Below are 26,512 nucleotides of genomic sequence, written 5' to 3' on the forward strand. Positions count from 1 at the left end.
GAAGCCTCGAACATGCGGCAAGGCTGTTGGCGAGAGAATCCCGAGAGCTGAACTTGATACAAAGCAGTGACAGCCACTCCAAACAGGCCCAAACGAAACTATTGAAAGAAGCGCTTGCTGGATGGGGGATCCGAGTGAGATCCTTGCCGACTAGAATCCCCGTAAAGAGGCAATCCATGGCGAGGCAGGGGTCCGAGATGGCCATTCTCGGTTGCTGAGCACACAAGATCGATGTAACATGGTTCCATTGATAGGCGCCTTGTCATTCTTTGTTCTGGATATGGTCTTATCAGAACTCGGCAGTACGCTGTGGCTCGAGGCTTCCAATATCGGCCTCTCAGCGCCTAAACTGGAAGCACCGCGACAAACTAGTGACAAAGATGCTGCAGTTTGCATGGTTAGAGAGCTTTGAACATCACTCCAGGGACAAGGGAGCCCGCTGCACGTTGGATAGATCTGGAAACTTGGGCGCCACAAAGCCTGACCAACGTCTCGGCGGAATCCTCTGGACCGCTCTACTGGAAGCTGAAGCTCCCGGAAACTGGAACTCCCCTGCCAAGTTTTTGGCGATCTCGCTTCTCAGTGCCACAATGGGATGAGGCCTGGCCCTTGTGCTACCCCTTTGAGTGTTTCTGCTTGTCAATGCCGAGAGATTGCCCCTGTAAGGCTGCGAAACCCTCCTCTGCATGTGCTCGCTGCCGTAAGTGGAAGAGGCTCTGCATCGCCACGTTGTTGTGCACAATCAAGCATACAAACCGGCCCATGGTCGTGTTGCTGCGTCTATTTGTCTTTAAGGGGTTAGCTTCTTGCCCAGGCCTGGTCAAAAAGACGGATAGACAGGGGTAAACGGTTAAAATAAATAAATACGATTATGAAACGAGCACCACAGGTTCACAAATATTGTGCTCCCCTAATCCCTTCTGACACTTTGACAATGCCCAACGATAAGCTTAACATTAGCACGCGGCTTGACGGCAAACACAATGGCCGTGGCTGGACGAGTACCCGCTGGTTATCATCAGCCCTAACCTAACAAACAGTGGCTATACGAGGCTTTTTATTCAATGCAACGCTGTGGCTGGCTGGGCGTAAAGATGGCTACCCGTTTTGTAAACGTCCCAGTTACGCCATACACTAGTTTTCAGCCATGCAGTGATCTTATCTGGTGACGGGTACAGCCATTCCCGGCGGCATGGGCGTCGAAAGATTAACACGGGGGTTCGGTTCCCTGTCGACGCCCTGATCGCCAAGGATGTAGTTGTCAACGTTGTTGGTGGCTTGCCGAAAACTAGGGTCTTGGCAACCAGGTTGCTGCACTAGTTGATACCCTTACCCTCAACGTTGATTGGTGACAGACAAGTGCCGGGGCGCTAGGAAGGAGAAAAAAAAGTTGTTGGTCGTTCGATATCCGCAATTAGCGTCCCCGGGTAACTCTTTTTGTTCCCCCTTTCACCTTGGCGGTACGAGCGTGCATGGGCGGGCGTCGAGCCAAGCCAGGTGGAAGAAAGCCACGGCCCGATACCCCTGGTCTTTTTCCTACATGGGGGTCACTGACTACATGGCTTGTCGTTCTGGAGCTGAGGTCAAGGTTTGTCTTTATCAAGAACGGCAATGCCAAGGAAGAAGATGGCGATAAGCGCAATGTCCACGGGAAATATCATCATCTCTGATAAGTCTAGATCTCGGTTAAGAGGTCCAGAACATGTATATCGGCCAGCGTATACGAAGAACATGGACATTTTCTAAAGCTGAATTTATTGAGGAAAAGACCGGGAGGCGATGATATGAACGTCCGACACCCGTTTCCCTTATCACAAAACAGAACTACGGCTCATAATACTACAGCTCAGAATTTTTGGAAGCGCTGGCTCCTTGTCTTTTCGAGTCTCCCATTATCCACCCCTGTGTTTTCATCTCCAATCGCGCTGCCATGTCGGGACCAGCTCCGACGCAGACAGAGGGGCTCCCAGCCACGGTCCCCTACCCAGATGCGGCTGCCACTCCTCCAGAGTCCTCGACTCCTGCACTTGGTCGTGGCAGCAGGGTCTCATCCTACCAAGGCCAAGGCCGGTCATTGACATCCGTGACGATCGATGGTTAGTGATCATGCAGCAACTGATGAACATGGTTAACAATCGAGCCAGAGAAACCTCGCCGGAAATTCAAGTCTTCGCGGCTTGTTGGAGAGTAAGTCGAAAAGTAATCTCTTGATGGTAGCTTGTCTAACATTAGCTCTAGGTATGAGAAGCCATGGCTCGCCGATTGGAAGCGCGAGACAAACTGGGACAGCATCATCTTTTACACTGGTGTCTTGATCGCTCTCTGTGAGTCAACCATCCACCGCCGTTGATTCCAACAGTTCTAACTTTCCCAGGTATCTCAGCCTACATTGCATGGAACACTGTCCGAAAGATTCCCAAGAATGAGTACTGCCTCATTCTCGACGATCGCTTTACGACGTTGGATAAGAATACATGGAGCCATGAGATTCAGATGAACGGATTCGGGTTCGTATTGTCTTTATCTACGTCGCAATGGCCTCGCTGACTTGACTAGAACTGGGTCCTTTGACTGGACCACCGATGACCCTGCCAACGCCTACGTCGATGAGCAGGGCCTCCACATCGTCCCAACACTGACACTCGAGACCACCAAGCTCACAGAGGACCAGATGCTGGACAGGCACGTCGTCAATCTCACCAGAGATGGAACCTGTACATTCGACAACCAGCGCCTCTCAAACCTCACCTTCAACAACCCCTGCTGGGCGCGCAGTAATGCCACCAGCCGAGCCATGATCAACCCCGTGCGCTCCGCCCGTCTCACCACATCGCGCAAGAAGAAGATCAAGTATGGCCGCGTCGAAGTCGAGGCTAAGCTTCCTTCTGGCGACTGGATGTGGCCTGCCATCTGGATGATGCCCCAGGATTCAGTCTATGGCGAGTGGCCTCGAAGCGGCGAGATCGACATTATGGAGTCGCGTGGTAACGATGCTGAAAAGTACCCGTTGGGCAACAACATCGTCAGCTCGGCCATGCACTGGGGTACGCTGTATGATACCGATGCTTTTCGCCTCAGTATGGGTGAATGGGGTTCCAAGAGGACCAAATACTCGGACAACTTTCACACTTTTGGCCTCGAATGGAATGAAAAATACCTCTTTACGTGGCTTGATGGAAGGCTCCGTGTAAGTGAAAACGCCAATGAATTTTCTGTCTTCACGCTGCTAACTTGCCCTTTCTCAGCAAATCGTCTTTTTCGACTTTACCAAGAACAAGAACATGTGGGAATACGGCAAATTTGCCGGTATCACAGTCAACAAAACAGTCCACAGGGACACTTGGAGCCAGACTGGTCGATCCAACACGCCTTTCGACCAAGATTTCTACCTGATTCTTAATGTTGCAGTTGGTTCCACAAACGGCTGGTTCCCGTGAGTTTTCCACTTGCCCGCTAGGAGAGGGACATGGCACTGACAACGCACAGGGACAAACTGGGCGAGAAACCATGGTCAGATGAGAGCTCAGCTCCCATGCGTGACTTTTGGGATGCCAAGAATACGTGGCTGCCGAGCTGGGGAGAGGAAAAGGACCGTGGCATGATCGTGCGGTCAGTCAAGATGTGGCAAGAGGGGGCATGTTCGTCCTAGAGCGAATTCAGTGACTGGGGGATGAGCCGGATACTCCGTAGCTAGATGCCAAGAACTAATAGAGGTACTGATGGGTGATTTAGAGCTAAGGGAAAATGGGGGTTTCTTTCTGTCATGGGAATTCTGGGATCAATTTTGTAGGCCAAATAGATTTAATAGACGCGGGACTCGCTGAATGGACTCTGGACATTTCCAGAACATGTATGCAGCGTCATCTGTGAGTTGTAACTGACTCGAGATCTTGGGCATTGTGACTCGTCTCCGAAAGGAGGCATTGCTGATCATCAAGGCGACTCCAAAGGGGGCGGACAGCAAACGACACCGTGATCAACACATGACGGCATTGAGCGAAAGAACAATAGTCAAGTCCACTGAACCTGCTATGTATGGCCTGCCAAGAATCAATAAATGCAGAATCCTTGATTAGCGCCAACAGCACCAACAACCGGGATGCTGGCATCCTTGGCCGACGCAGCCCTTGGTTACCTGCGGACAAACCCCAGGACGTGGCGGGCTGATACACAATCTCGGCCTGAGCAGGCCTGGGCTGTGAGGCCAGACCGACCTCCTGTCACTAGTCTTTGCCCTCTTGCAGAGAGGCGATGCCTTCCAGCCACTCACTCTGCATCAAGGCTTGAGCACCAGACAATGAGCCACGGGCACCTGCATGGATATGGCCATGCCTAAGCGAGGATCCGACGGCTCTTCGGACGAACAAGGGAGAGTGTCCTGGACGCCACAGCTGAGTACAGCTGACAGAAATCTTCCCAAAAGGACTCATTGAGCCTGGCGGTGACCTGAATGAGGCTGCACTATGCCTCGTCCTCTCTTGTCTTTGGCTCCGTTTGTGAAGCTATCGACAGCCTCTTGTAAACTATTAGAAAACTTCGGCTCAAGGCGTCTGTATAGTGTTAGTCCAAATGAGTTCGTAGAATCTAGACCTAAAGCTTTGATCGTATTCTTTCTATAAGAGATCATACGTTCACTATGGATGGAAGTTCTCTTATCCTCATCAGCCCCAAGATCTCTACTGTCCTGGAAACATCTTCTCTTGCCTTGAACACCACCAACTTCAAAAAACCAAACCGACATCAAGATGCTTTCCAGCGCTTTCTTCCTCGTCTCGGCCGCCACTGCCACCTGGGCCATGCCCGCCCAGTCCTTGGTATGCATGATGTCTGCCGATCCTCTTATCGCATCATCCACGCTAACACTTTTTTCCAGGAATCCCCCGAGATGCTCCAGGTTCGCGCTGTGCCCGCCTCTGTGGACGGTATCTGTGGTGCCTTTAACGGCTCTACTACTTGCCTTGGCACTGGATACGGAAACTGCTGCTCCCAGTTCGGTTACTGCGGCAAGACTGACCTCCACTGCGGTACTGGCTGCCAGACTGGCTTCGGCTCTTGCGGTCCCCAGCCAACCCAGGAGTTCAAGGACCTGGGCTGCTTCACCGACAGCACCAGCGCCCGCGTGCTTGGCAGCTCGCTCAACATCGCCGGGAACACACCCGCCAAGTGTAAGGCTGGTTGCGCCGATGCCGGCTACACCTACGCTGGTGTCGAGTTCGGTAGCCAGTGCTTCTGTGGAGCTGCCCTCCAGCAGACTCTGGTCCCCTCGACCGATTGCAACTACGCTTGCCCCGGTGACAGTGCCCAGACTTGCGGCGGTTTCAACGCCATCCAGATCTTCTCCACTGTGCCCACCTGGCTTAGCCTCGGATGCTACTCTGACGCCACCAACGCTCGCACTCTTAGCAAGTCTCTGAACATTGCTGGCAACACCAACAAGAAGTGCCAAGACGCCTGCCTTGACGCTGGATACAAGTATGCCGGTACCGAGTTCGGCAACCAGTGCTTCTGCGGCAACACTATCGACAACACTGGTGCCCCCATTGCCCAGAGCACCTGCAACAAGGCCTGCGCTGGTGACTCGACCACCACCTGTGGCGGCCCCAACGCTCTCACTCTCTTCTCGCTTCTGTGAGCTGAGAAGTCAGATATTTGGAAGTTTTGATGGAGTTGATGTGGTAGGGGAAGTGGTCCGCTGGGGGCGAGGGAATGGTTGATGTCTAGGGAGTGGGGGTTCAATGTTGATAGCTTTGCAATCATACGGAGTTAATGCATAAACACGTCCCAATATACGCTATGCTTGTAATCGATTCATCGGATGTAAACCTGATAAACAAATACGTGGCGTCCGGGAAGTTGGCCGTTATTACCGATCCTTGCAAGACTGTTCCTTATCTTAGCCCCTGTTCCAAGATCAACCCTATAATAAAGCCGCCGGGTGGGCCCGTAACTTGACAACCCTGCAACAGTTTCGCACGAGTGCCTTAAACTCGATGTAGTTAGGAGCTGTGCCTAGCCTAGGCAGATTAAGAGATTTTTGATAAAGAGCGTGTCAGGTACCCTATACTCCAACTCAACACAAACTGGGGCCAAGTTGTAGACCTTCCCTCTCCTAGAAAATGGTTGTATTGCCAACTGAAGCTTGATGAGATCAAGCCAGGCAAAGACCTTGCGAGAGACCAAGGTTTCTGTCATTCGGAGGGAGTCACGTGGGCGAGTAACTGTGCCGTGCAAGATTGGGTATCAATGCATATTGATCGGTCATGTTCATGAGAAATATTCACAGCCTCCTATTATGGCTTTTTACGTTTGAGAAATCCGTAAGGCCCAAAGACTTTTTCACTGATCCTTCTTTGGAGAGTAGAAAGCGGCTAAATTTGAGGATCAGAAACCTCAGAAGCTATGTCTGACGTACGATCAACAGGGACATTGGAGACAAGCCGGTTGACAGAGCCTTGCCTGTCAGAGGAGGCATGCGACTCAGTCACAATCTACGGAAAATCACTGACATGACTAGTAGTGCCATGTCTGTGACAAGTTGCTAAGTCTGCTTCAAACGCCGGTTGGTCGCCCTCGCCCTAGCCATCCAGAGTATCGCATAGACTGGGAGGAGGTCTTGACCTCTGCGTGCCCCTACCATCCAAAGCTGCTTGCCGCCATCCTAGGTGTCGACCTAAAGCCAAACGCTGCCGAAGATATATCTGTTCTGCAGTTTAAAGGATATGACCACATCCAAATTGTCGCCACTGTCAAGTCTTCAGATGGCGAGAAGCAATTCGGATCAGGGGAGCTGCAGCTGCTTTCAAGAGTACAGGATAGTCGAAGAATCCAGGGTCCAGGGAAACTTGTCAACCCGCAATGGATTCAGCCTGGTCTGGTTAGACGGTGGAAAGAGAAATGCCTTGCTCTTCACGGGGATACCTGCGGGTCGGCATCAGAATTTGGCCATGGAATTCAACCAACACGGGTTATCGACGTTCAGCGTCAGTGCCTCGTACGACTATTGCCCTCCGACAAGTATGTGGCCTTAAGCTATGTATGGGGCAAAGTACCTACTTTCATGACGAAACTCAACAACGTTGCTCAGCTACAGAAGCCCTCGTCGTTGGCTGCTGGCAATACGGACATACCCATCCCAAGAACCATTCGAGATGCCATGAGCTGTGTTGAAGAGCTTGGTGAGCGATATCTCTGGACGGATTCTTTGTGCATCGTCCAAGATGACTTTTCACTGAAGAGCACAGAGATCAACAACATGGCGGCTATTTACTCCAATGCTACTTTGACGATAATTGCTGCTGACGGAGTCGACGCTGACAGTGGTCTTCCGGGGCTTGAGAGCCTCACCGCACCGAGGTTTGCGGAACAGAAGATTCACACATTACGGCTTGGGATCGAGGTTGTCGAGAGCATTGGACCTTCCCCTGGGCTCTTCGCGGAACCTACAAAATGGAGTACTCGTGGATGGACGTATCAAGAGTACGTCTTCTCGCAGCGCAGGCTTCTATTTGAGGGCGGCTGGGTGCGATGGATCTGCGCCTGTGATACCTGGTGTGAGGTTGGAGAGGCACGCGATGCAGATGGTGCTGGGAACTTGGATGTACGCAGAGCCATCTCCAGGCCCGTTCCGAATCTGGAACTGCTGAACTCCATGATCAATCAGTACAATAGGAGGGATCTGACGTATCCCGAAGATGCCCTGAATGGACTGACTGGTGTTCTAAACGCTTTCACGCCCAGGTTTGGCGGGGGATTCATCTCTGGCCTGCCGGCTGCCATTTTTCACATTGCAGTCCTGTGGGAGCCCTTTGATACTCTCACTCGTCGACAAGCAGCAACATCTTCACATACCGACGTCTGCTTGCCGAGCTGGAGTTGGATAGGTTGGAAAGGAGGACTTGCGCCATTCGCCTGGTCACCGGCCTTGGACTTTGTGAGATCAAGTAAGATCAGAGAGGGAGCACGTTTCTTTGACAGAGTCAAGCCCCTTGTTGAATGGAGCTGGAGGAAGGATCTCAAAGCAGAAAGCAACCGAATTCATTGCACTTGGTTCGAATACCAGCAGAAGTTCGCCGGAAAAGATTCAGATTCGTCACCTTGTCCCCCAGGCTGGACGAGACACGACGCCAAACCTCCGTCTTCAGAGGAGGAATTCATCTACCAGGGACCAAACCCGGGTTACCCACCGGATTATTTCTACCAGCACGAATCCGAGCCAGAGTCTGAGTTTTGGTACCCAATCCCATTGCCGGGCGCATCATCTTTGCCGGGAACCCAGATAGCTGCACCGCTCATTTCTTGCCAGACGAAAAGAGCGTTTGCATATCGCGGCGAAGTTATCACACCGACTTACAGAAGAGGCGGGACAGTGATATCGCTTCGAGATGTGACATGTACTTGGCTTGGGGCTCTGCGGCTGCACAACAGGCCCTCGTGGATGGACAGAGGTACCAATGATATCAGTAACCAACCCATAGAACTGGTCGAGATTGCCCTCGGGTCTGTTCCAGAGGATGCTCGAAAGTGGCTGCCGTATCATCAGGTGCTAGACGAATGGGATCATGATGAGAGGCCAAAGAATGGTGATGTCTACGAATATTACTTTGTCTTGTGGGTTGAGAGGAAAGGTGATGTTGCGTATAGGAGGGGCCTGGGGCGGGTGGTGCGACAACTCTGGGAGGCACAGGCACGAGAGAGTATTGAATTAACTCTTGGATGAATTAATCCAAGCTTCTATTAAGCTATATCTTTTTTTCCCACAACGCCGGCAGCAAGATAAGATCGCGGGATTTCAGTTGTGCTTCGTTGAGCAAACCTCCATACCATAATTACTTTTGCATTCATAAACCCCTCTTTTCATCAACCTGGATCGATCGTTCTGGGCCTCGGAAACTTGGCGATTATTGGTTGATTGAGCGACTTCATTGGATGTGCCTCATTAGTGGCTTGAAGCTGAACACCCTTCAAGACGACCAGGCTCTCAGCTGATGGCGATGTCGCCACCAGAAAAATGAATTACGACCTTGATCGCTTGATCACCTGAACTTCTTTAAACCCCAAAATCCCTTCGATACAACTAGAAAGTTAATACTGAAGCGAGCGGCATAGCAGAGTCTTTCCCCGAACAGCATGATCCACGACGCATCGCACCGGCCACAGCCTATCGGAGGGACGATTCCGCTCGCAGGCGAGCAGTCCCAGTACAACCATTCCGTGAGTTCGGGTCTTAGCGCTCATGTAGGTGACAGCGCTGCTTCCATCAATCATGTCACAGAGCCTGCTGTCCTGAGCTGGGAGCAGCGCTTCACCGTCGATGGCAGGGTGTACTTTGTCGACCGTTTGAGTGGGTCTGAGTCCTTGCGTGACCCCCTATATGGAATCCGCCAACTTGGCCCCCTGCCAGGGGGGTGGGAAATCCGATGGAACAGCGACTGCGAGCCATGTTTCTTCAACCTGCAAACGAGGGTAGCGACCATCGAAGACCCAAGAACCACCCCAGCCCTTACGGAAACGCTGGGTCAGTTGCCAGCAGGGTGGAGAATGTCCTGCATTCAAGGCAAGATATGTTTCTGGAACAGCAACCTTCGTAAGGCTACCACGCAAGATCCGCGGCTGGCGGGCATACCCCTGCCTCTGGGTTGGGAGAAACGGCATGACCCTGCCTCGGGTCGGGCGTACTTTGTAAACCACAACACGGAAACGACAACCTGGGAGCACCCAAGCCCTTTTCCAGATGGTTGGGAGGCTCGAGCAACGCCAGCCGGGAGAGCCTATTACGTAAATCACAATACCAAGACGACCAGCTGGGACGACCCGAGAGACGTCAGCGAAGTCAACGACGGTAGCGAAACGAGTCTCTTGCCAGCGGAATGGGAGCTGACCTGGACCACTGACGGCTCGCCTTCTTTACTCAATAAGACCACAGGCATGACCACTATGCTAGACGCCCCAATCGCAGATATTCAAACTGGGTGGACGTTCACAGAAGAGCTCAGGGGTGGATGGTCGATGCGGCACACGCCAGAAGGGCACATCTACTTTGCCAACTCGGTTTCCAAGGTCACCACCTGGAGTGATCCTCGATACAAGATCCTGCTGCCTGGGCCCCATCCGAGCATCCCTGGCTCCCTAGCAACCGCACCTAGTAATTCACCAACAACCCAGTCAACTCCGGCTCAACAGTCTGCGTATCTATCGCCACAGGGTTCCGTCAGGAGAAAACCAGTAGCCCTGCATCAATCAAATTGCAGTGATGGCTCTGTCAAACCGCCAAGTCGGCTAAAATCAGAGGTCAACGTTGACCCAGTTGCATCTCTTATGGCGGCTGTAACCATCCGAGATGAAGAAGCAGAGTCTGAATCCGATTCAGAGCCAGAAGGCGAATCGACCGCTCCTATATTCGGTTACCATGCTATAGAGTCGCCCACTCACATCCGCGTCCTCGACATCCACCCAGCAGCCGGGCTCGACCAACCCATAGCCTGCACTATACGCCACGTCAACCTCGACCACAGGCCCCCTTTTGAAGCGCTGAGCTACACGTGGGGTGGAAAAGAGAATCAAACGGTTATCTTGCTCAACGGACAGCCCTTCACCGTGATGGAGAACGCGGCGGCAGTGCTCCGGCGGCTTCGGGTTTCCGGGCGGGTGAGAACCATCTGGATGGATGCCATCTGCATCAACCAACGCGACAAAGTGGAAAAGGGATACCAACTCCCATTGATGACGAGGATCTACCAGGAGGCGCAGCAAGTGTGTGTGTGGCTGGGAGAGCTGACGGAAAGTGCGCTGATAGGGATGAAGAGTATCAATAATGGCCGCTTCCTCAACAACGCCATGTCATGGCACGGGTGGAAGGCAGAGAGGAAGCACGGCGGTCTGCTGTTGCCTCTCTCGCAGAGGTTCAAGGGTGGCAGCTCCATGCAGGACTCGAGCCATCGTGCGTATGAGTTCGAGCACGGAGAGATCCGAGAGCTGCTCAACAGGCCGTGGTAGGAGCGCGTGTGGATCATGCAAGAGGCCATCGTCGCCAAGAGCATTGTCATCATGTGCGGAGACCAAACTGCCACCTGGGATCGGATCGAGGTGGCAATCAAGAACTCCATCTGGAGGGCGCCAGGGCCTGAGGATGACTTTGGACTTGGTGACAGCAAGAATTCTCGCCTCTTCAACGACAAGTATCTGGCAGTCAACGAATATCGCCAGAAGTGGGCACAGGAAGTTTTCCATGTCTCCGTGTACAAGATGCTCCACGACTTCAGAGGGCTTCGCTGCTCAAACGCCCGAGACAGAATCTATGGTTTCTTGGGATTGACATCTCTCGTCTCGCATCCTGACTTCAAGGCCGACTACAAGGCACGGGTGTGGAGGTCATACGCCCGGTTTGCAAAGTCTATGATCAAACACACTGGCACGTTGGATATCTTGAACTGCACGAGAGAGTGGAGAACTATGGAAGCGAGGGAAGAGCCCCCTTTGGTGTTTAGTATGCTCGACCAAGCTCGGTATCACGATATACGCGGCCTCGTGTCTGATAGACCAGGAGATAAGCATAGGATGGGCTGGGTGCGGCTTCCACCGGGCTGGGAGAGAGTGCAGCAAAGTAAGGACTCTTTTTACTACCTGGACTGGAACACAGGTATGCGACATGACAAAAGTCCCTTCCAGGGACAGCCACCATCAGTGGCACAAGAGATCAGCCTGCAGAGGGTTCTCCCCGAGAGTTGGTCAAAGACATGGGACAACCTTGGCAAGGCCAGAGTCGCATATGATCCAGACCATCAGCCCTATCGACCACCCCAGAAACTAGTCGAGGACCTTGCCAGGCTGCCAACTTGGGTACCTAACTGGGCCGCAAAGAGGCATCTCGATCCCGCACCACTGCTTGACTGGTCCGAGACTGAGCCCTTGTACTGCGCGGGCAGCAGATTGGGCCCTGCCACTGTGTATCCGGATATGAACCTTCGCGTGCTGGTCGTGGAAGGTATAGAGTTTGACGTCATATCTCACCTGTCCGACGCCTGGCATCCAGCGTCAGACGTGTTCGAGTTGTCTCGTCGCCAAGTCAGCGAGCTCGAGACGTGGGAAGCCCTCGCCATGGCCGAACTTGGACCAGCCTGCCCGTACGGCGGGGGTAAAGCTCGCAGAGAAGCTCTCTGGCGGACACACATCGCTGACTTTGCCGGGAAGAAGGCTGCTCCAACCTCTCTTGGCTGGGCCGTGGAGTGCTGGTACGACCGAGACGGGTGGGCCAAGCCGCTCGTCGACCCCGTGAACTTGGTCTCTAGCATATACCACATGCGAAGCTTCTGGTCGAAGGCAATGCAACAGGGAGTTGAGATGCAAAAGATGACCCAATACGTAAGAGACTTTTGCAGGGAGTGGAACAAGAAGCCGGAAAAGACAGACGAGGAAATCGAAGCCATGGGCCTTAGAGAAACATTAAAGTGGATTGGTTCCGAGGCAACTAACGAGTTCAATCTCGAAGAGGGTGCCCCTAAAGCATACGGCGACTGTGTACGCCGAATCTATCAAGCCTGTGCCCACCGGAGGCTCCTCGTCACTTCCAGGGGGTACCTCGGCCTGGCTCCCTGGAATGCGCAAGTAGGAGATGCCGTTTTTGTCCTGAAGGGGGGAAAGACACCGTTTCTGCCTCGGGAACATGAGGCGCCAGGTCAAGGGTATAGGCTAGTTGGCGAGGCTTTTGTGTATGGGATAATGGCTGGGGAGGCTGTCGATCTTGTTCCAGAGGTGAAACAGGTTCAGTTGTTGTAGGGGGGTTCGAGGTATGGCATGCGTGGAGAGGTAAGTTTTAATATCAGATCCGTCTAGTTGGTGCCTGTCTCATGTTTCAATACGTTGGTTTATCCCCCTAAAGCTACTGTATGCACAAAGCCCCAAGGCCCGTTCGGCGGCTACACCCCGAAGTGAACATATGGCACCCAGGACAATCCAACTGCCCCTTCATCATCATCATCAGAGCAGGAATGAACATCCCTATTCCCCCTTTCTCCCAAAGCCGGGTTTCCTAACCCCGCTGGAGGCCCTAATCTCTTTGGCTTGGCTGATTTACCACCCCGTGAGAGCCCAATGTGCCGCTTAGACCACTCGTCTCGAAGGAAACGAGAAGCGGCATGTAAGCCACGACTCACTGATTCATCCGTCATCCAGTTTTTCTCTATCGTCTTGTATGTGATTCTAGCTACATGGACGCAAGATTCATCCTCAACCTCCCATAAGGTACCAATGACATGACGAAAACCAGCTAGTTGGCATCCGCTAACCAGGTGTATGTTCTCGTCGGAGAACCTCTCGTTGTCAATGCGCCCTGTTTCACAAGCCGATAGGTAGGCCAAAAAGGGAGGGTTGTCATGAAGCTTCTCGTCTAAGAGTGAGCCGACTGTGAAAGGGTCACTCTGCCAGTCGTTGAGTAGTAATTTGCTGTTCAAGGGGTCGTCGCTGTTGGTCTTGCCATGGCCAGCAAAATGAAAGATGGTGCAATTGCGTAGATGTGGCAGAATATCCTTCTTCCGTGGCCTAGGCTGGATGGGATTAAGTGACATTGATTTGCAAAACTTGCGCACTTCTGACACCTCTCGAGTGGCATACGGAAGAGTTCCGAGAATTGCATTGGTTCTTTCCATAGCGGTGAGAAGTGCATGTTGTGGACCAGAAGTTACAGCTGTACGACGCCGGTTCTGGATGAGCGACTTGATGGAGGAGGTATACGAAGATACAACCCTGTCCAGGACCGTCTCGGAGGTGCCAGAGGAGTACTTGCAAGCTGCGTGAATTGGGAATTTGGAAAGCATTCCAGTTGGTATCCACCAAACATGAGGCCAATTGTCGTCCGTGGGTGTCTGTGTTAACCCAAGGGCGTTTAGGATTGGCTCTGCGACTGCTTCCCAAAGCCAACTCAGGACCTTTGGTGACCCCAGAGCATCCTGCGGTTGCTTTTGCGCATTGTTCCATCCTGGCTCAGGCATAGTTCCCTCCCACCTATTTCCCTCCAAGAGGGCTTCCCAGAGCTTAAAGTTGTCTTTAGAGACGGACCCTTGGCGTAGCGGCACGGGTGTCTCGTCGAGGCTTCGAATTCTGTACAGATCCTCGACGTCCCGCAGAGCAAGCTTGGGTAAAGGCAATAAGCGCAGTTGGTGAGGCTCGACAATGATTGCATCACATCGAAATTGGCTCACGTTGATGACGACAATGGGACCGTGTTTGGCAGCACTCTTCATCTCTGCCGCCGAAGGGGGCACGAGGTAATCTTCGAACCCAGGTTCCTTGCGAATTCTGCCGAGTAGATCCTCTAGTTTCTCGTCTGCTCCTTGCCGCAGTTCCGACTTGATCCGCCAAGATGTTCTAGGATCATCAGGTTGTCGCTCATACTGTAGAGGATCGTCGAGGGCATTCCGGATACGGGCCAACTCGTCCGCGAAGTGTGGATGTTGGACTCGCAAGCTCCCAAGATCGCTTCGCATCTCTTCCATGGATCGTGAAAGCACACCCCGACCTTCTTCAAGAAGACGTAGTGCGACAGACAAGTCTTTTCCCGCGTTCAAGGCCATGGCTGCAGCATCGGATGCCATCCCAGCTACTTGCCCAAGCATGTGCAGTCTGTCAGAATGATGAAGCGATCGAAAGATTAGCTTCGGAAAAAGAGACACAGCTGTGGATGAAGCTTGGTAGGCTTGTTCCCAGTCAGGAACATCCGCGCAGTAAGCGAGTGCTTCTCTTGCGGCCGTAATTCGATCCAGTGCCGATGATTGCCTTTGGTTGAGAGCCGACAGATGGCATTGAATGCACTCTTTCAGCTCAGTATTTGACTCGGTCCATATGTATTTGTGACCTAGGTGAGTTCCTAGGTTCTTCCACCGGCCTGCTAGCCTTGGATGATCTTCCGGAGTGAGGCTCACTGCTTCACGCGCGACGGAAATGGCTTCTTCAATGGCAGGCTCGGTATCGGATCTGAGGCCCCCCCTCCAGTGACGATAACCGAGATGTACTCCCAGATTGTCCAGACAAGTAGCCCGTGCTGGATCACTTTCGGGAATCGCTTCCACGGCCTGACGGCTAATATCGATGGCCTCGTTGAGGTCGCGCACGGAGCCTCTCACACGATATCGATCCATGAGCATAACTGCAAGGTTGTCGAGGACTACAGGTAGGTGCGGATCACTGTCCGATGTGGCATCTATAGCATCCCTTATGATCAAAACAGAGTTTTCAAGATCGGATAAGGACCGTTTCCTCAAGTATCGGTCATGAAGCCGGTTAGACAAGTTGTCCAAGAAATTGGCTCGGTTTGTATGGTCAAGTGGTGCGACATCGACAGCTTCCTGAAGCAACTGGATGCTTTCATCGAGATGGCTTGTTGACCCCGTCGTTGAGTACTTGCTGTTTAGTTGTTGCCCAAGTCGGTTCAGGTATAATGCCCGTTCGTAAGGGTCATTTGAGGTCACGTCCACAACACGCTTTGCTTCTCGGGTTGTCTCGTCAGGAGTCGCCATTGTGCTTGGAGTAACTTTGAATGTCTTCTTGTGGCTTAGAAACCCGGTCTGGAATCAGGGCAGAAGCATGCAGAGAGAGTTGGACTGGGTAGGTCTTATGCCGTAGCAGAGGAAATCTGGGACAGAATCAGGCTCCCACAACAAGCCAACAAACACAACATGCTCGTGTTACACAAAACACAGTGGCTTGGGCGGGGTAATCGAGGAAAATCCCGCGTTCATGCCTAAAGAGTGCCCAATTGCGGTCGTCCGCAGTGTCTCACTAACAATGCAGTGCAATATTTCTCACTGTGCCTCCATGAAAAGCGCGTACCCATCATTCACCTAAGCTTTGCCTTTCCTTCATTTACCTTCCAACCTTACATGATAGTCTGACAAGCCCCTATTGAACACCCTCCTTGTCTTGTATCGCATCCAATGTGTGGTGATGGCAGAGCTCATCTTGGGCCCAAAGCCCAAAGCGACCAGCACCCCAGTCGAGTAAGTTCAAACGCACCAACTAAAAGCCTACCCGATATTCACAACCCTTGACCTTGACATAGCTTCGATCCGCTTGATCAATTACCTATTACGGCCGAGTCGTCCTTTCGTTCGTACACCGACCGAAATCAGCAGCCAGCAAAAGTCATGGAAGCAGATGCACGTTTGTTCATACAACATGAGGTTGCGGCGATAAGGGCCGACTACAACACATCTGTGTCTGAGGATAAACGCCTGCCAGACGATTGGCCCACTGATGATAATATTCAGACATTGGTCAACATGACTGGGCAGCTCTTTGCCTACGCAAAGATTCTCTGTCGTTTCATTGGCGATGATGAGCTGGGAAGTCCCGGTCAGATGCTAGAGACGGTCCTTAGCTCACAAGGGGAATGTGTTGCATCAAGGCTCGATGAACTGTACGCGCCCATCCTAGCAAGGGCGTACATTGGACAATCTACCGCGGTGATTGACGAGTTTCAACAACTGGTTGGCGCAATTGTCATTACCGATTCCCCTCTGTCGATATTGGCGCTCTCACGACTTCTCCATGTTCCTGAGGATACCATCACGGATCAGTTGAACAAGCTTCACTCAGTCATCGATGTCCCACAATCTACTGCGTCACCTATACGATTACATCATACATCTTTCCGACACTTTTTGCTCAGCTCACATAGCGAGTATTCTTTGGATGTGAAGCTCATCCATGACTATCTCGCGGCATGTTGCCTTCGAATCATGGCCAAGTGCCTGAGAACAAACATCTGCGGCTTATCATCGCCGGGAACAGATCGTTCAAGTGTCAAACTAGACCACATCCGCTCTTGCATTTCTCAAGAGCTGCAATACGCATGTCGCTACTGGGCCTCGCATGTCAAGCGGGCGGGTTGGATGGAGGATGACGAGGGACGGGTTTTCAAGTTCCTCAACAATCATCTTCTTCACTGGTTGGAGGCGCTCAGTCTTGTTGGGAGTGCAACGGAGGGCATCAGTATTATCCAGGCGATACAGGATTCCATTAATGTGAGTTTGCCCTGGGAGCGTAGGCTCGACGAAGTCCTTGGTCATCAGATTGATCGAGGCTTAGCACACCAGAAGTGAGGGACTGTCCGGCCTCCTCGACGATGCCCTACAACTCTTGCGCCACAACATGTCGGTAATCGATTCCAACCCACTGCAGCTTTACTCATCGGTCCTCTCGTTTGCTCCACAGCAGAGTCCTGTGGCAAATTCATTTAGCGACCACATTCCTCAATGGATGTCTCTTCGGCCAGCACGAGAAACCTTATGGACCGATTGCCAACAGATCTTGGAAGGGCACCAAGACGCAGTAACCTCAGTTGCTTTCTCGCCAGACTCGTCACTTCTCGTGTCCGCTTCAGATGATCATACTGTGCGGCTTTGGCGGGTCAGCGATGGGAAATGTATACAAGAGTTGCTCGGCCACAAGGACGCTGTGTTCTCGGCTATATTCTTCCCCAGCGGAGATCTGATCGCCTCCGGATCCGCGGATAAGACAGTCAAGCTGTGGTCCGTCGAGGATGGAAAATGTTTACAATCGCTGAAGGGGCACAACAGCGGCGTGTATGAGGTCGCCGTCTCGTCCGACTCGGCACTTCTCGCGTTTGGCTCCTTCATGCCTGTTGAATCAGAGTCTGGCAAAGTATGGATCTGGTCTGTTACCAAGAACAGATATCTGCACGAGATACAGGGCAGTTGGGGGGCAGTTTATTCTGTCTCGTTTTCACCCGACTCAACCCTCTTAGCCTCCGGCACTGAAGACGGAGTGCTGCGGATATGGAATATCGAGAGTGGCAAGTGTATACACACCCTCAAAGAACACGACAGCAGCGTCCTTTCGGTCGCATTTGCGCCAAACTCTGATTATTTCGCATCGAGTTCTTCGGATGGCACTGTACGCTTGTGGCAGCTAGACGAGAACAGCTCCATACAAACATTCGAGAGCGGTAACTTCATGACCTCGATTTCGATCTCTTCTGACTCTGCGCTGCTTGCCACTGCCTCTTCAGACGACGAAATCCAGCTATGGAACGTCGACGACGAACGCTGCGACTTACGGCTAGAGGGCCACGTTGATAGGGTCTCGTCGGTTGCGCTTTCGCCCTGCTCGAAGCTTTTGGCATCAGCTTCTTCGGACTCAACAGTACGCGTCTGGTTGCCATACAATACTTCAAGTGCCCCCAAGCCCGAGAGAGACCACCGCCGAGTCTGTGCGATCAAGTTCTCGCCCGATCATGCGGTTCTTGCATCTGGCGCAGACGGCAGCATAGTCCAGCTGTGGGATGCCAACAACGGAACTCTCATTCATGGCCTCAGGATGGAGGAAGAGGATGATGAAGAAGACGAAGATGAAGGTGGGAGTGGTGGCACTTACGTCGAAATTCTCGAGTTTTCTCATGATGGGACACTCCTCGTCGCAGTCGCGCTAGATGGTGCAGCTCGACTGTGGAGTGTTGTCGATGGGAAGTGCATTCACGACCTTACCTATGACGAAGGGGGTGTGAGTGCAGTGCAGTTTTCGTCTGACTCAACTGTTCTGTTTATAGGGCGTGGAAATGGCACTATCGAACAGCTGACAGTTGGCGAGGGTTTCGGGGACGAGATCTCAGGCCACAGATCATCAATAACTGCCATGTCAGTTTCATCTGATTCAACAATTCTCGCATCAGGCGCCTATTACGGCACAGTACAATTGTGGGATCTGATTGATAACAGGTGTTTACATGAGCTTGCAGGTCATGAGAGCGAGGTGAAGTCGGTTGTGTTTTCATCTAACACATCATTGCTGGCCACATCATGCGAAGACAACGTCATCTGTCTATGGAGTGTGAACGATGGAAGCTGTACGAGATGGCTGAGACCCTCAGAGCAAGTAAGATCCATGGCATTCTCTCCTGACTCGACATTTCTTGCAACTGCCGCCAAAGACGACTTGATCCAGCTCTGGGACACTGATGACGGTGAGAGTGTAGCAGCTCACAAGTTCTACCGCGTTGGAACCTCTGACATCAGATTTGGCTCCAATGGCTCGAGTCTCATTTTCGATGCCGGCACTCTTTGTATCGAGGGAGCGATTTCAGGTGACAAAGGCACCGACTCAGCCCAGGCATGGGTCGATGCTGGCTTTGCAATTAGCCAAGACGAACACTGGGTGACTTGGCGAGGGGATAAACTTCTCTGGTTGCCGGTAACGGTCCGGCCCTCTTGCTGGACAATTCATGAGTCTACTATTGCAATTGGATGTTTATCGGGGAGAATAGTAATCATGAAGTTTGACGTATCTAGAGTCTAATATGGAAGAAACAATACATCCCTTCGCTTAGCACCGACCGATTCATTTACTTCCTGTTGAATTTGCTCAAGCCTCAAGAAGGCTACGCTTCAATCATCACCCAAACGTAGCTGACAAAACGGGACCAGTACACAACTGTTGGTTGCTAACCACAGTGGAATCAATGCAAATCGTTTGCATGAAACGATGTGGTATCTTCCGAGACATTTGGCCCAACCTGCTACGGTCCTTACGAGTTGGTTAATGTCCATGAACTCCACTATGTTGGTCGCTGGCCAGAACAGAATCAGCGTCATTGGTAAGTCTCATATAGGGTAACCCACCTCCGGTGTCTTGCGAATGGCCTAGTGCGATGATGAAAATGTATTCCAACATCTGATCGCCCAGTGTTGTTGGTCCCGTCGCCACAAATTACTTACCTGGAGGCGTGAGCCCGGGAACATCTTTTCTGATCCATGCCAACACGAGCATGGGGCGTACCTTGAGCCACGATAATTACATGAACCGACCCAATAGTCCGTCTCGTCGCCTCTACCTCAACTCGACTTCCTCCTCCCGGCCATCATGGCCGTCTCCATTTCGCTCATCCTTGCACTCACCGCTCTCATAACATCCAAGCGGGGCCTGCTGCCTCCATCGTGCATACTGCGCTGCACCCCTGGCGGTGGAAAACGTAGGACTAATCGTCCCACCTATTGCGAGTACTTTCTCACCGTTATTTACACCCCGTCCAAAATCATAGCCATGTACACTACCTTCGATCGCGTCTCGAAGGGCGCCAAGGAAGGCTGGGTGTGTCAAGTTTTCTCCGACGAGCCAAACCCTCATTAGTTTCACAGGCAGCCGACTCACCGGAATCTTCAATCTGCCGCCAATGTAGGCCCAGAATGCCTCCTCTGATAGAAACCCATCACGGGCGTTGAGTCCAACCGTTAGATCCACAAACCAATCCACACCATCCGGGAACATTGGAAAGGATCTAATAGGTTAGCTATTTACTATTAGTTATAAGGTTTGCATTTTAATCCAGGGATAAGTCATTAAGGCAGAAAGTTTTATTACTCAGCGGCATACATCTCGGTATGGGGTATTGCCTCTAAGGAGACATCTGCTTGCATATACCGAAAGATCCACGCTTCCTGATCCGAGCGTCCCGATCCGAGTGTCCCGGCCCGCGCGACTCGGCCCGCTCCGCCAAATCGACCTGATCAACTCCCTGCTATGTAGATTCCATCGAATCTAACCCTTCCACATCTCTCATGAACAAGACCCTTGCACAGGTGAGAGTCATGGAGCTCGCACGTTGCATTGCATTGAAACCTTACTAGTGCTCAATTCTTGTTGACTAGATCTTCCAGATCAATATGGGGCAAAGCGGAGAGGAGTGGACCCGCCGCAACATGGTCGGTTTTCTAATGGAGTGCCTTCTTTTGGGTCCGTGATTACCTAATCGGAGCTTTTACAGCAAATGCAGCTGATAATAGATACTTCTATAGAGGTGATTTCACCCCTGAAATAAGTACTGGCGGGGAGACGGACCCACCAGCCTCAGGACACTCCATGAGATTAACTCCATGGCTTTCTACCCTCCATTTAAGCCTAAATTTTAAGCGAGCTGCATGAAGTTCCGCCATATCCAAGCTTAGTTGCGCCGCAACCTGACAGTTACCACGCAAGCGTCGACAAACGGGGTTTCCACACGAACACATAAAAGAAGGCAATCACAGAGGGTGCAGCCTTGTGGTTTCGAGCTACTCTTGGTTCTAATAAAAACTAAGCAATAAATCATATATCCTTGTGCACATGCAGAGTGACCTTGGCTCGTGGAGCTACACAGACTTATAGTTGGCTAGAGTACTTAACTGGCCTATGAAGCAAACATCTCTCCTTCCCAACCACATCTTGTGTTCCAAAAACGCTTCCCACCACGACTCAAACACCAGAGTCATGCTGCACAATTTGATACTCATCCTTGTGTGCGTTCCATTCTGTACACACATCAGACAACAACGAGCTATCTACGATCGCAGGGATCTCGCTAGCTCTCTCAATAAACTGCAGAGCAAAACCCTCAGAAACATGCCAGCCAATATGACAGTGCATAAGCCAGGCGCCTGGGTTGTCCGTCTCCCAAGCCATCACCGTGTATCCAGAAGCTGGCAGCACTGCCGTGTCTCGGCGAGGCGGATTATTAGTATTCAGCGCCACAGAGGAGTCATAGGTGCCAGTACCCTGTGCGAGGATGAAAAAGTCGTGTCCATGCAGATGGATAGGATGGGGAACCGGGAGGGTTGTTTGAATAACAAAGTAGATCCACTGGTATTCTGGGAACTCGATGACGGCGTTTTGGGTCTCCCAGTTAGTAGAACCGCTAAGAAGCGATTGCAGTGTCGGGGCACTCCAGTCGACGAGAAACGTAGTGCTGTTTAGGTACCATCTGAAGAGTCCAGCATCGTTTTGGCCCACAGTGGCGTCCTCGAAGTCGCTCCATTCGGCCCCCTGAACAGTCTTCGGAACAGCCGGAACGAGATTTGGGGTCTCATCTTCACATCCGTCCACAAACTCGTATGCAGATGTGTCTGGAGTCGATGGGCTTTCGCCGTAATAGACAATGCCCTTGACATTGTCGGCGCTTTCGATGTTGGAGCAGGCTGACTGGGGAACGGCCCTTAGCCAGAAGTTATCTGACACGTCAGCCTGATCGGCGTTGACGATGACATCGATTCGTTGTCCTTATGGAAGTATTAGTTGAAGGTAAGAATATAGATATAGGTAGGGCCAAGCTCACCTATGCCGATGCTCACATGTTCGGCCGTATAAGGCTCCACGGGCACCAAGTCTGCAGAAATGACTGTCAAGGAATGACCGTCAATAGAGAACTTCCAGTGCGTGTCGATTGCGGCATTAACGATCCTGAGACGGTATGACTTTCCTGCCGTAAATGGCAAAGTAAACCGAGTTCCGGTCTGTGCTTCATCTCCATCTTCCCCGTAGACGTTGGTCCCGTTGATGAGGCCGTTCTCCAAGGCTGGAGGCCCATTTAGCTCAGCCTCCGGATAGAGCTCATCCACAGTCTGAGAATCCCAGTCGTTCAGGAAAAGGGAACCAAGGTCTTCATCGTAATTGGCCGTCGCAGGACCATTGATTATAATGCCGCCAAAGACCCCTTGGTATGCCTGCAGTCCAAAATGAGAATGATACCAGCTGCTGCCATACTGTGTTGCTTTCCACTCATAGGTAATCGTGTCACCGACAGCAACAGGGCACTGCGTAATAGCAGTTACGCCATCATGCTGATTGGTGAAGTTTTGTCGAATACCATGCCAGTGAATAGATGTTCCGTTTAAAGACGTAGATAGAGAGTTGGTAACATGAACGACAACAGTATCACCCCAGTCCGCAATGATGGTAGGGCCGGGAATGCTTCCATTGACTGCCATTGCAGATCTTGGTCGCCCATCCGGAGAAACAACGACGTCTGTCAACTCAAGCCAGTACTCCCTGGTGACACCAGTATCAACTGGCTCAGTCCAGTAGTCGGTATCAATGGAGTAGTCGCACCACTGGCTCCGAGTGGTCGCTGTGTTTCCGTCACATACGGCACGGGGATGAAGGTCGCTGGGTAGTGCAATTCCTAATCCTGGAAAAGCCAAGGTAATGTGCCACCAGAAAATGGCGTTGGCAATGTTGAAGGGGTGATGCATTATGAGCAAAGAGGTAATAAGGCACCTGACCAGCGAAACGAATAGATCAGTTCAGGGCAAGTAAGAGCAGTTGTGAAGTTTGATTGAGGTTTGTATGATACTTCTGCCTGGGAAGCGCAAGCTATATATACAAGTCTCGTTGGCTGGCATCTTCATTCATTCACCCATAGTTCTTTGCTTCCTGGTCATGTTGCCACGGACCCCTCCCCGGTCTCTGCACACATTCTTTCTTATCCTATGACTAAGGAGACAAACCATAGCGTACAGAAGATCCCTTCAGTGCGTCTATCAAACTCCACCTTCGGATGCTAATTTGGCCACCGTGCATAACGGAAAAATTTCATGTCTCGGAGTGCAAGGCTTGGCTCAGCCGATATCTATTCGGATGTCATGGGACTCGGCCTGCTCGGAAGTGAAATTGCATCAAGTTCCGCTGACAACTCTTCAGCTTCAAGCAAGCGACCTATAACTCCATTCATCTTCAAGCTCGGAAGTGACTATCAGGGATCATTGCATTAAGTTCCGGTGGAAGCTATTCATCTTCAAGCAAGTGACCCATGACTCCATCTCTCATGCGACCTCGCGATGGATAATTACTTCAACATCAGTCAATTGTCAACACAGAGAATACGCCCTTGAGCACTGACTACGGAGTACTGTATGTGCATACACGGAAAATACGCCATTCACATCAGCCAATTGTCCCAGCTGACTGAACGACGCAGGCCAAGCAATTATGTGACGGATGATACGCAACAACATCATAAAAAGTGCCACAGAATCCCCCGGCAGGAAAGTGGAAACTATTCATCTTCAAACAAGTGACCCATGACTCCGTCAAGTTCCGCTGACAACTCTTTAGCTTCAAGCAAGTGACCCATAACTCCATTTATCTTCAAACTCGGAAGTGAAAATCAGGGATCATTGCATTAAGTTCCGCTGACAACTATTCATCTTCAAGCAAGTGACCCATGACTCCATCTCTTATACGACCTCGTGATGGACACGTAAGTATGCAATGACTCGTGCTGCCTCTAGCATTGCGGTAGCATGTTAGGACCAATCTCAAAGTTCTATTACGCGCCTTTTAATCACCCCCCTGTAAACTCAGAAGCCGCTCTCGAGCTGGGATGGATGGCAATGCTCTCTTTCCTACACTCACCCGCTTTGTCCTCCCCTATTCCTCTAGTATAAGAACCATCGCCGCATCCCCTAGTTTTTATTCACTCAAGTGCTAAGCATTTAGTATTTCTACACTGCTTTGGAATTGAACTATTTTAGAGTTCTAAGTCTTTTGTCTATTCGAAATATCTCATCTCAATCATCAACCATTATTCCTCCCAAACCGTCCCGCCCAAAAGCAATACCGACCACCCAGCAAACTCACCATGCATCCTTTCAAGTTCCCCCTGCCTCAGGCTGTTATTCTGTCAGCTCTTGGCTTTGCCTCATGTGCATCCTTGGCTCGACCGCAGGAACCATTCCAGCTTTACGCCTATGGCGAGGGTATTGGTGGTCTCGTTTTGTTTTCCGACGGAGGTACAGTGCCCCAGAGTCTAGAAAGACAAGATCTGTTACGGAGCATAGTCTGACACAGATAGTTGGTATCTACGCGGGAAATCCTGGGGACTTTGATAGTGACCAGGCTGCTCCCGTGATATGTGAGTGCACGATGGATCATGACATGATAGAGCCTTAATTCTAACAAGATTCAAGTCACGGACAATGATGGGACGTGGGATTGTTCTCCAAACAGGACTGGCCTGGATGGTGCAAGTCAGGCATCCTGGTCAAACCTTACACTTGCCATCCCGGATTCGTCATCCTCCTCACACGGGGTGGAGCTTCTAAATGGCACTGAAGACACCGATGGGCGTGTGACAACTGGGTTTACTTTCTATGGAGCTGTCGCTTTTGTGCACGAAGCCGGTTTGTTCACATCTTTGTGGTATGGTACTGCCCATGAGAGAAGTGGAATATTTTCAGTAAATTGGAACGGGACAGAGGACGACGATGCTTCAGTGCTCCTTAGCATCAGAGCCACGCCTCCGATCGAGGACATCGAGGACTGACATGCCAATATTAGGCATTGAGGTTATGATCTCGCTCGCTTATGTACCTAGCTCGTGTGGTATATTTACTACACTGCATAGTACTTAAATCATATGCTATCTATACCTTATACTACTCAGCGACTCTCATGACAAGGTCGTGGAAGACATGTTGAATAAATAGGTGTGAGGAGGTGATGCTTCAAGATGGAGGCGTGGGAAGACATTGGCAGATTGACACGGGTTTTATAGCTCAGAATAAGTAAAATACAGGGAAAAGAAGCTTCGGTTCTTGAGGGATTCGGCCGAATTTAACGTTTCCGCTGAACGTCGAGGGGAATCGGTGATGATGTGTACATGATTACAGGGTACGTCAGTCTTCATCGTCAAACACCCATTACCCGAACAGGGGCCCCTGGCGTGTCTGCAGAACTGGAAAACAATGCTGTCATTTTCTGAGAAATGCAGCAACCAATGCAGAGCCATCATTCAACAATACTCGCAACTCGTCCCTTTATGCAGACAACCGCGTTAAGCTTGATGCAGGCAGCATTCGCCATTCTCCAAATCAGCTTGATCAAACTTGATCTCATCCTCCTCGAGGTCGTCCCCAACCACGTCCAATGTAACATCAAGCACCTCCATAGGCTCCGGCTCCGCTCTATCCGTCCAGAAAGCCTTGGAGCTCGAAAACATCTCCGATTGAGTACTCTTACTACTCCTTGGACGGATAACGTGCAGTCGGTATGCAAAGACGATGCCAGGGGCCGTCTCATAAGAATCCACCTTTGTTCTCTCCACACCCCCGGATAGGCTCCCGCCGACCTCGACTGGGACCGGTCCTGTGGGACCAGAGGCTGAAATCTCGGCCTGGTTGCCAGTTCCTTTCTCCTTGGTCACCGTGAACGACTCATTTGTGACCCGCAGACCAGAGACAAGGTATATAGGTCTCTTGCCATACAGGCCCGACTCAATGTGCTCCTTCACTGAATCCAAGCTAATAAGACTCGTGAGAAAGTCTTTTGAGAAAGGCGCCAAGAGAGACCGAACTTCGTGATCAACAGTTCCATACTGAAGAAGATTTCGACGGCTAGCCTCGTACGACACAGAGCCAGAAGCAAACTCGATAAACTTGGCAAAAAGACTAACTCCGCCCTTGCGGCTGACCTCATTTGAGTGCGAGTGGTTCTTTTCCGTGATGACCTGTATCTCAGGCAGCTGTATCGACGGGTCGGTGCGGGGTGATGCGATGACGTTGGTAGGGCGCCCGGGATGCGTGATTACGGCACCGAGCTGGAGGGGACCGTCAGGGGTGAATGTGAAGTCGGGTGGGAGGAACCAAGTCTTCATCTTGAGGTGTCGAGTGGTAGCTACAGTTAAGAGATGGGAGATATAAGGTTGGTCAGAGGACGAGTGACTTGTTGATCTCAAACGTTACTCAGCCTCTAGCGCTTA

General features: G+C 51.5%; 9 protein-coding genes across 9 annotated transcripts; 7 read left to right on the plus strand and 2 right to left on the minus strand.

Moving 5' to 3' along the window:
- Positions 1–1,930: 1,930 nt before the first annotated feature.
- On the plus strand, positions 1,931–3,649 carry LRP88_14453 (glycoside hydrolase family 16 protein; the record flags this gene model as incomplete). Its single annotated transcript, XM_083250798.1, has 7 exons — positions 1,931–2,096; positions 2,145–2,187; positions 2,239–2,324; positions 2,375–2,507; positions 2,557–3,187; positions 3,246–3,433; positions 3,487–3,649. 7 exons carry the CDS (start codon positions 1,931–1,933, stop codon positions 3,647–3,649), a joined length of 1,410 nt encoding a protein of 469 aa, XP_083093430.1.
- A 1,096-nt stretch (positions 3,650–4,745) lies between these two features.
- LRP88_14454 (uncharacterized protein) lies at positions 4,746–5,632 on the plus strand (the record flags this gene model as incomplete). The annotated part of the gene is made up of 2 exons (XM_083250799.1): positions 4,746–4,814; positions 4,874–5,632. The coding sequence occupies 2 exons, from the start codon at positions 4,746–4,748 to the stop codon at positions 5,630–5,632; spliced, it is 828 nt and encodes a 275-aa protein (XP_083093431.1).
- Positions 5,633–6,399: 767 nt separating this feature from the next.
- On the plus strand, positions 6,400–7,944 carry LRP88_14455 (HET domain-containing protein; the record flags this gene model as incomplete). Its single annotated transcript, XM_083250800.1, has 3 exons — positions 6,400–6,408; positions 6,518–7,737; positions 7,833–7,944. 3 exons carry the CDS (start codon positions 6,400–6,402, stop codon positions 7,942–7,944), a joined length of 1,341 nt encoding a protein of 446 aa, XP_083093432.1.
- Positions 7,945–9,126: 1,182 nt separating this feature from the next.
- On the plus strand, positions 9,127–10,992 carry LRP88_14456 (uncharacterized protein; the record flags this gene model as incomplete). The annotated part of the gene is made up of 1 exon (XM_083250801.1): positions 9,127–10,992. The coding sequence occupies one exon, from the start codon at positions 9,127–9,129 to the stop codon at positions 10,990–10,992; it is 1,866 nt and encodes a 621-aa protein (XP_083093433.1).
- Positions 10,993–11,043: 51 nt separating this feature from the next.
- On the plus strand, positions 11,044–12,771 carry LRP88_14457 (uncharacterized protein; the record flags this gene model as incomplete). Its single annotated transcript, XM_083250802.1, has 1 exon — positions 11,044–12,771. The coding sequence occupies one exon, from the start codon at positions 11,044–11,046 to the stop codon at positions 12,769–12,771; it is 1,728 nt and encodes a 575-aa protein (XP_083093434.1).
- A 3,362-nt stretch (positions 12,772–16,133) lies between these two features.
- LRP88_14458 (WD40 repeat domain-containing protein) lies at positions 16,134–18,715 on the plus strand (the record flags this gene model as incomplete). The annotated part of the gene is made up of 3 exons (XM_083250803.1): positions 16,134–17,012; positions 17,077–18,510; positions 18,680–18,715. 3 exons carry the CDS (start codon positions 16,134–16,136, stop codon positions 18,713–18,715), a joined length of 2,349 nt encoding a protein of 782 aa, XP_083093435.1.
- Positions 18,716–21,234: 2,519 nt separating this feature from the next.
- On the minus strand, positions 21,235–23,006 carry LRP88_14459 (uncharacterized protein; the record flags this gene model as incomplete). Its single annotated transcript, XM_083250804.1, has 2 exons — positions 21,235–22,034; positions 22,091–23,006. The coding sequence occupies 2 exons, from the start codon at positions 23,004–23,006 to the stop codon at positions 21,235–21,237; spliced, it is 1,716 nt and encodes a 571-aa protein (XP_083093436.1).
- A 1,388-nt stretch (positions 23,007–24,394) lies between these two features.
- Positions 24,395–25,078, plus strand: LRP88_14460 (uncharacterized protein; the record flags this gene model as incomplete). The annotated part of the gene is made up of 3 exons (XM_083250805.1): positions 24,395–24,545; positions 24,608–24,667; positions 24,723–25,078. 3 exons carry the CDS (start codon positions 24,395–24,397, stop codon positions 25,076–25,078), a joined length of 567 nt encoding a protein of 188 aa, XP_083093437.1.
- Positions 25,079–25,588: 510 nt separating this feature from the next.
- On the minus strand, positions 25,589–26,407 carry LRP88_14461 (uncharacterized protein; the record flags this gene model as incomplete). The annotated part of the gene is made up of 1 exon (XM_083250806.1): positions 25,589–26,407. One exon carries the CDS (start codon positions 26,405–26,407, stop codon positions 25,589–25,591), a length of 819 nt encoding a protein of 272 aa, XP_083093438.1.
- Between the last annotated feature and the right edge of the window lie 105 nt (positions 26,408–26,512).

Source organism: Fusarium phalaenopsidis (genome assembly GCF_050370095.1).
Source record: "Fusarium phalaenopsidis strain FUZ10S chromosome Unknown contig_32362, whole genome shotgun sequence".
In the NCBI taxonomy this organism is placed as follows: Eukaryota; Fungi; Ascomycota; class Sordariomycetes; order Hypocreales; family Nectriaceae; genus Fusarium; species Fusarium phalaenopsidis.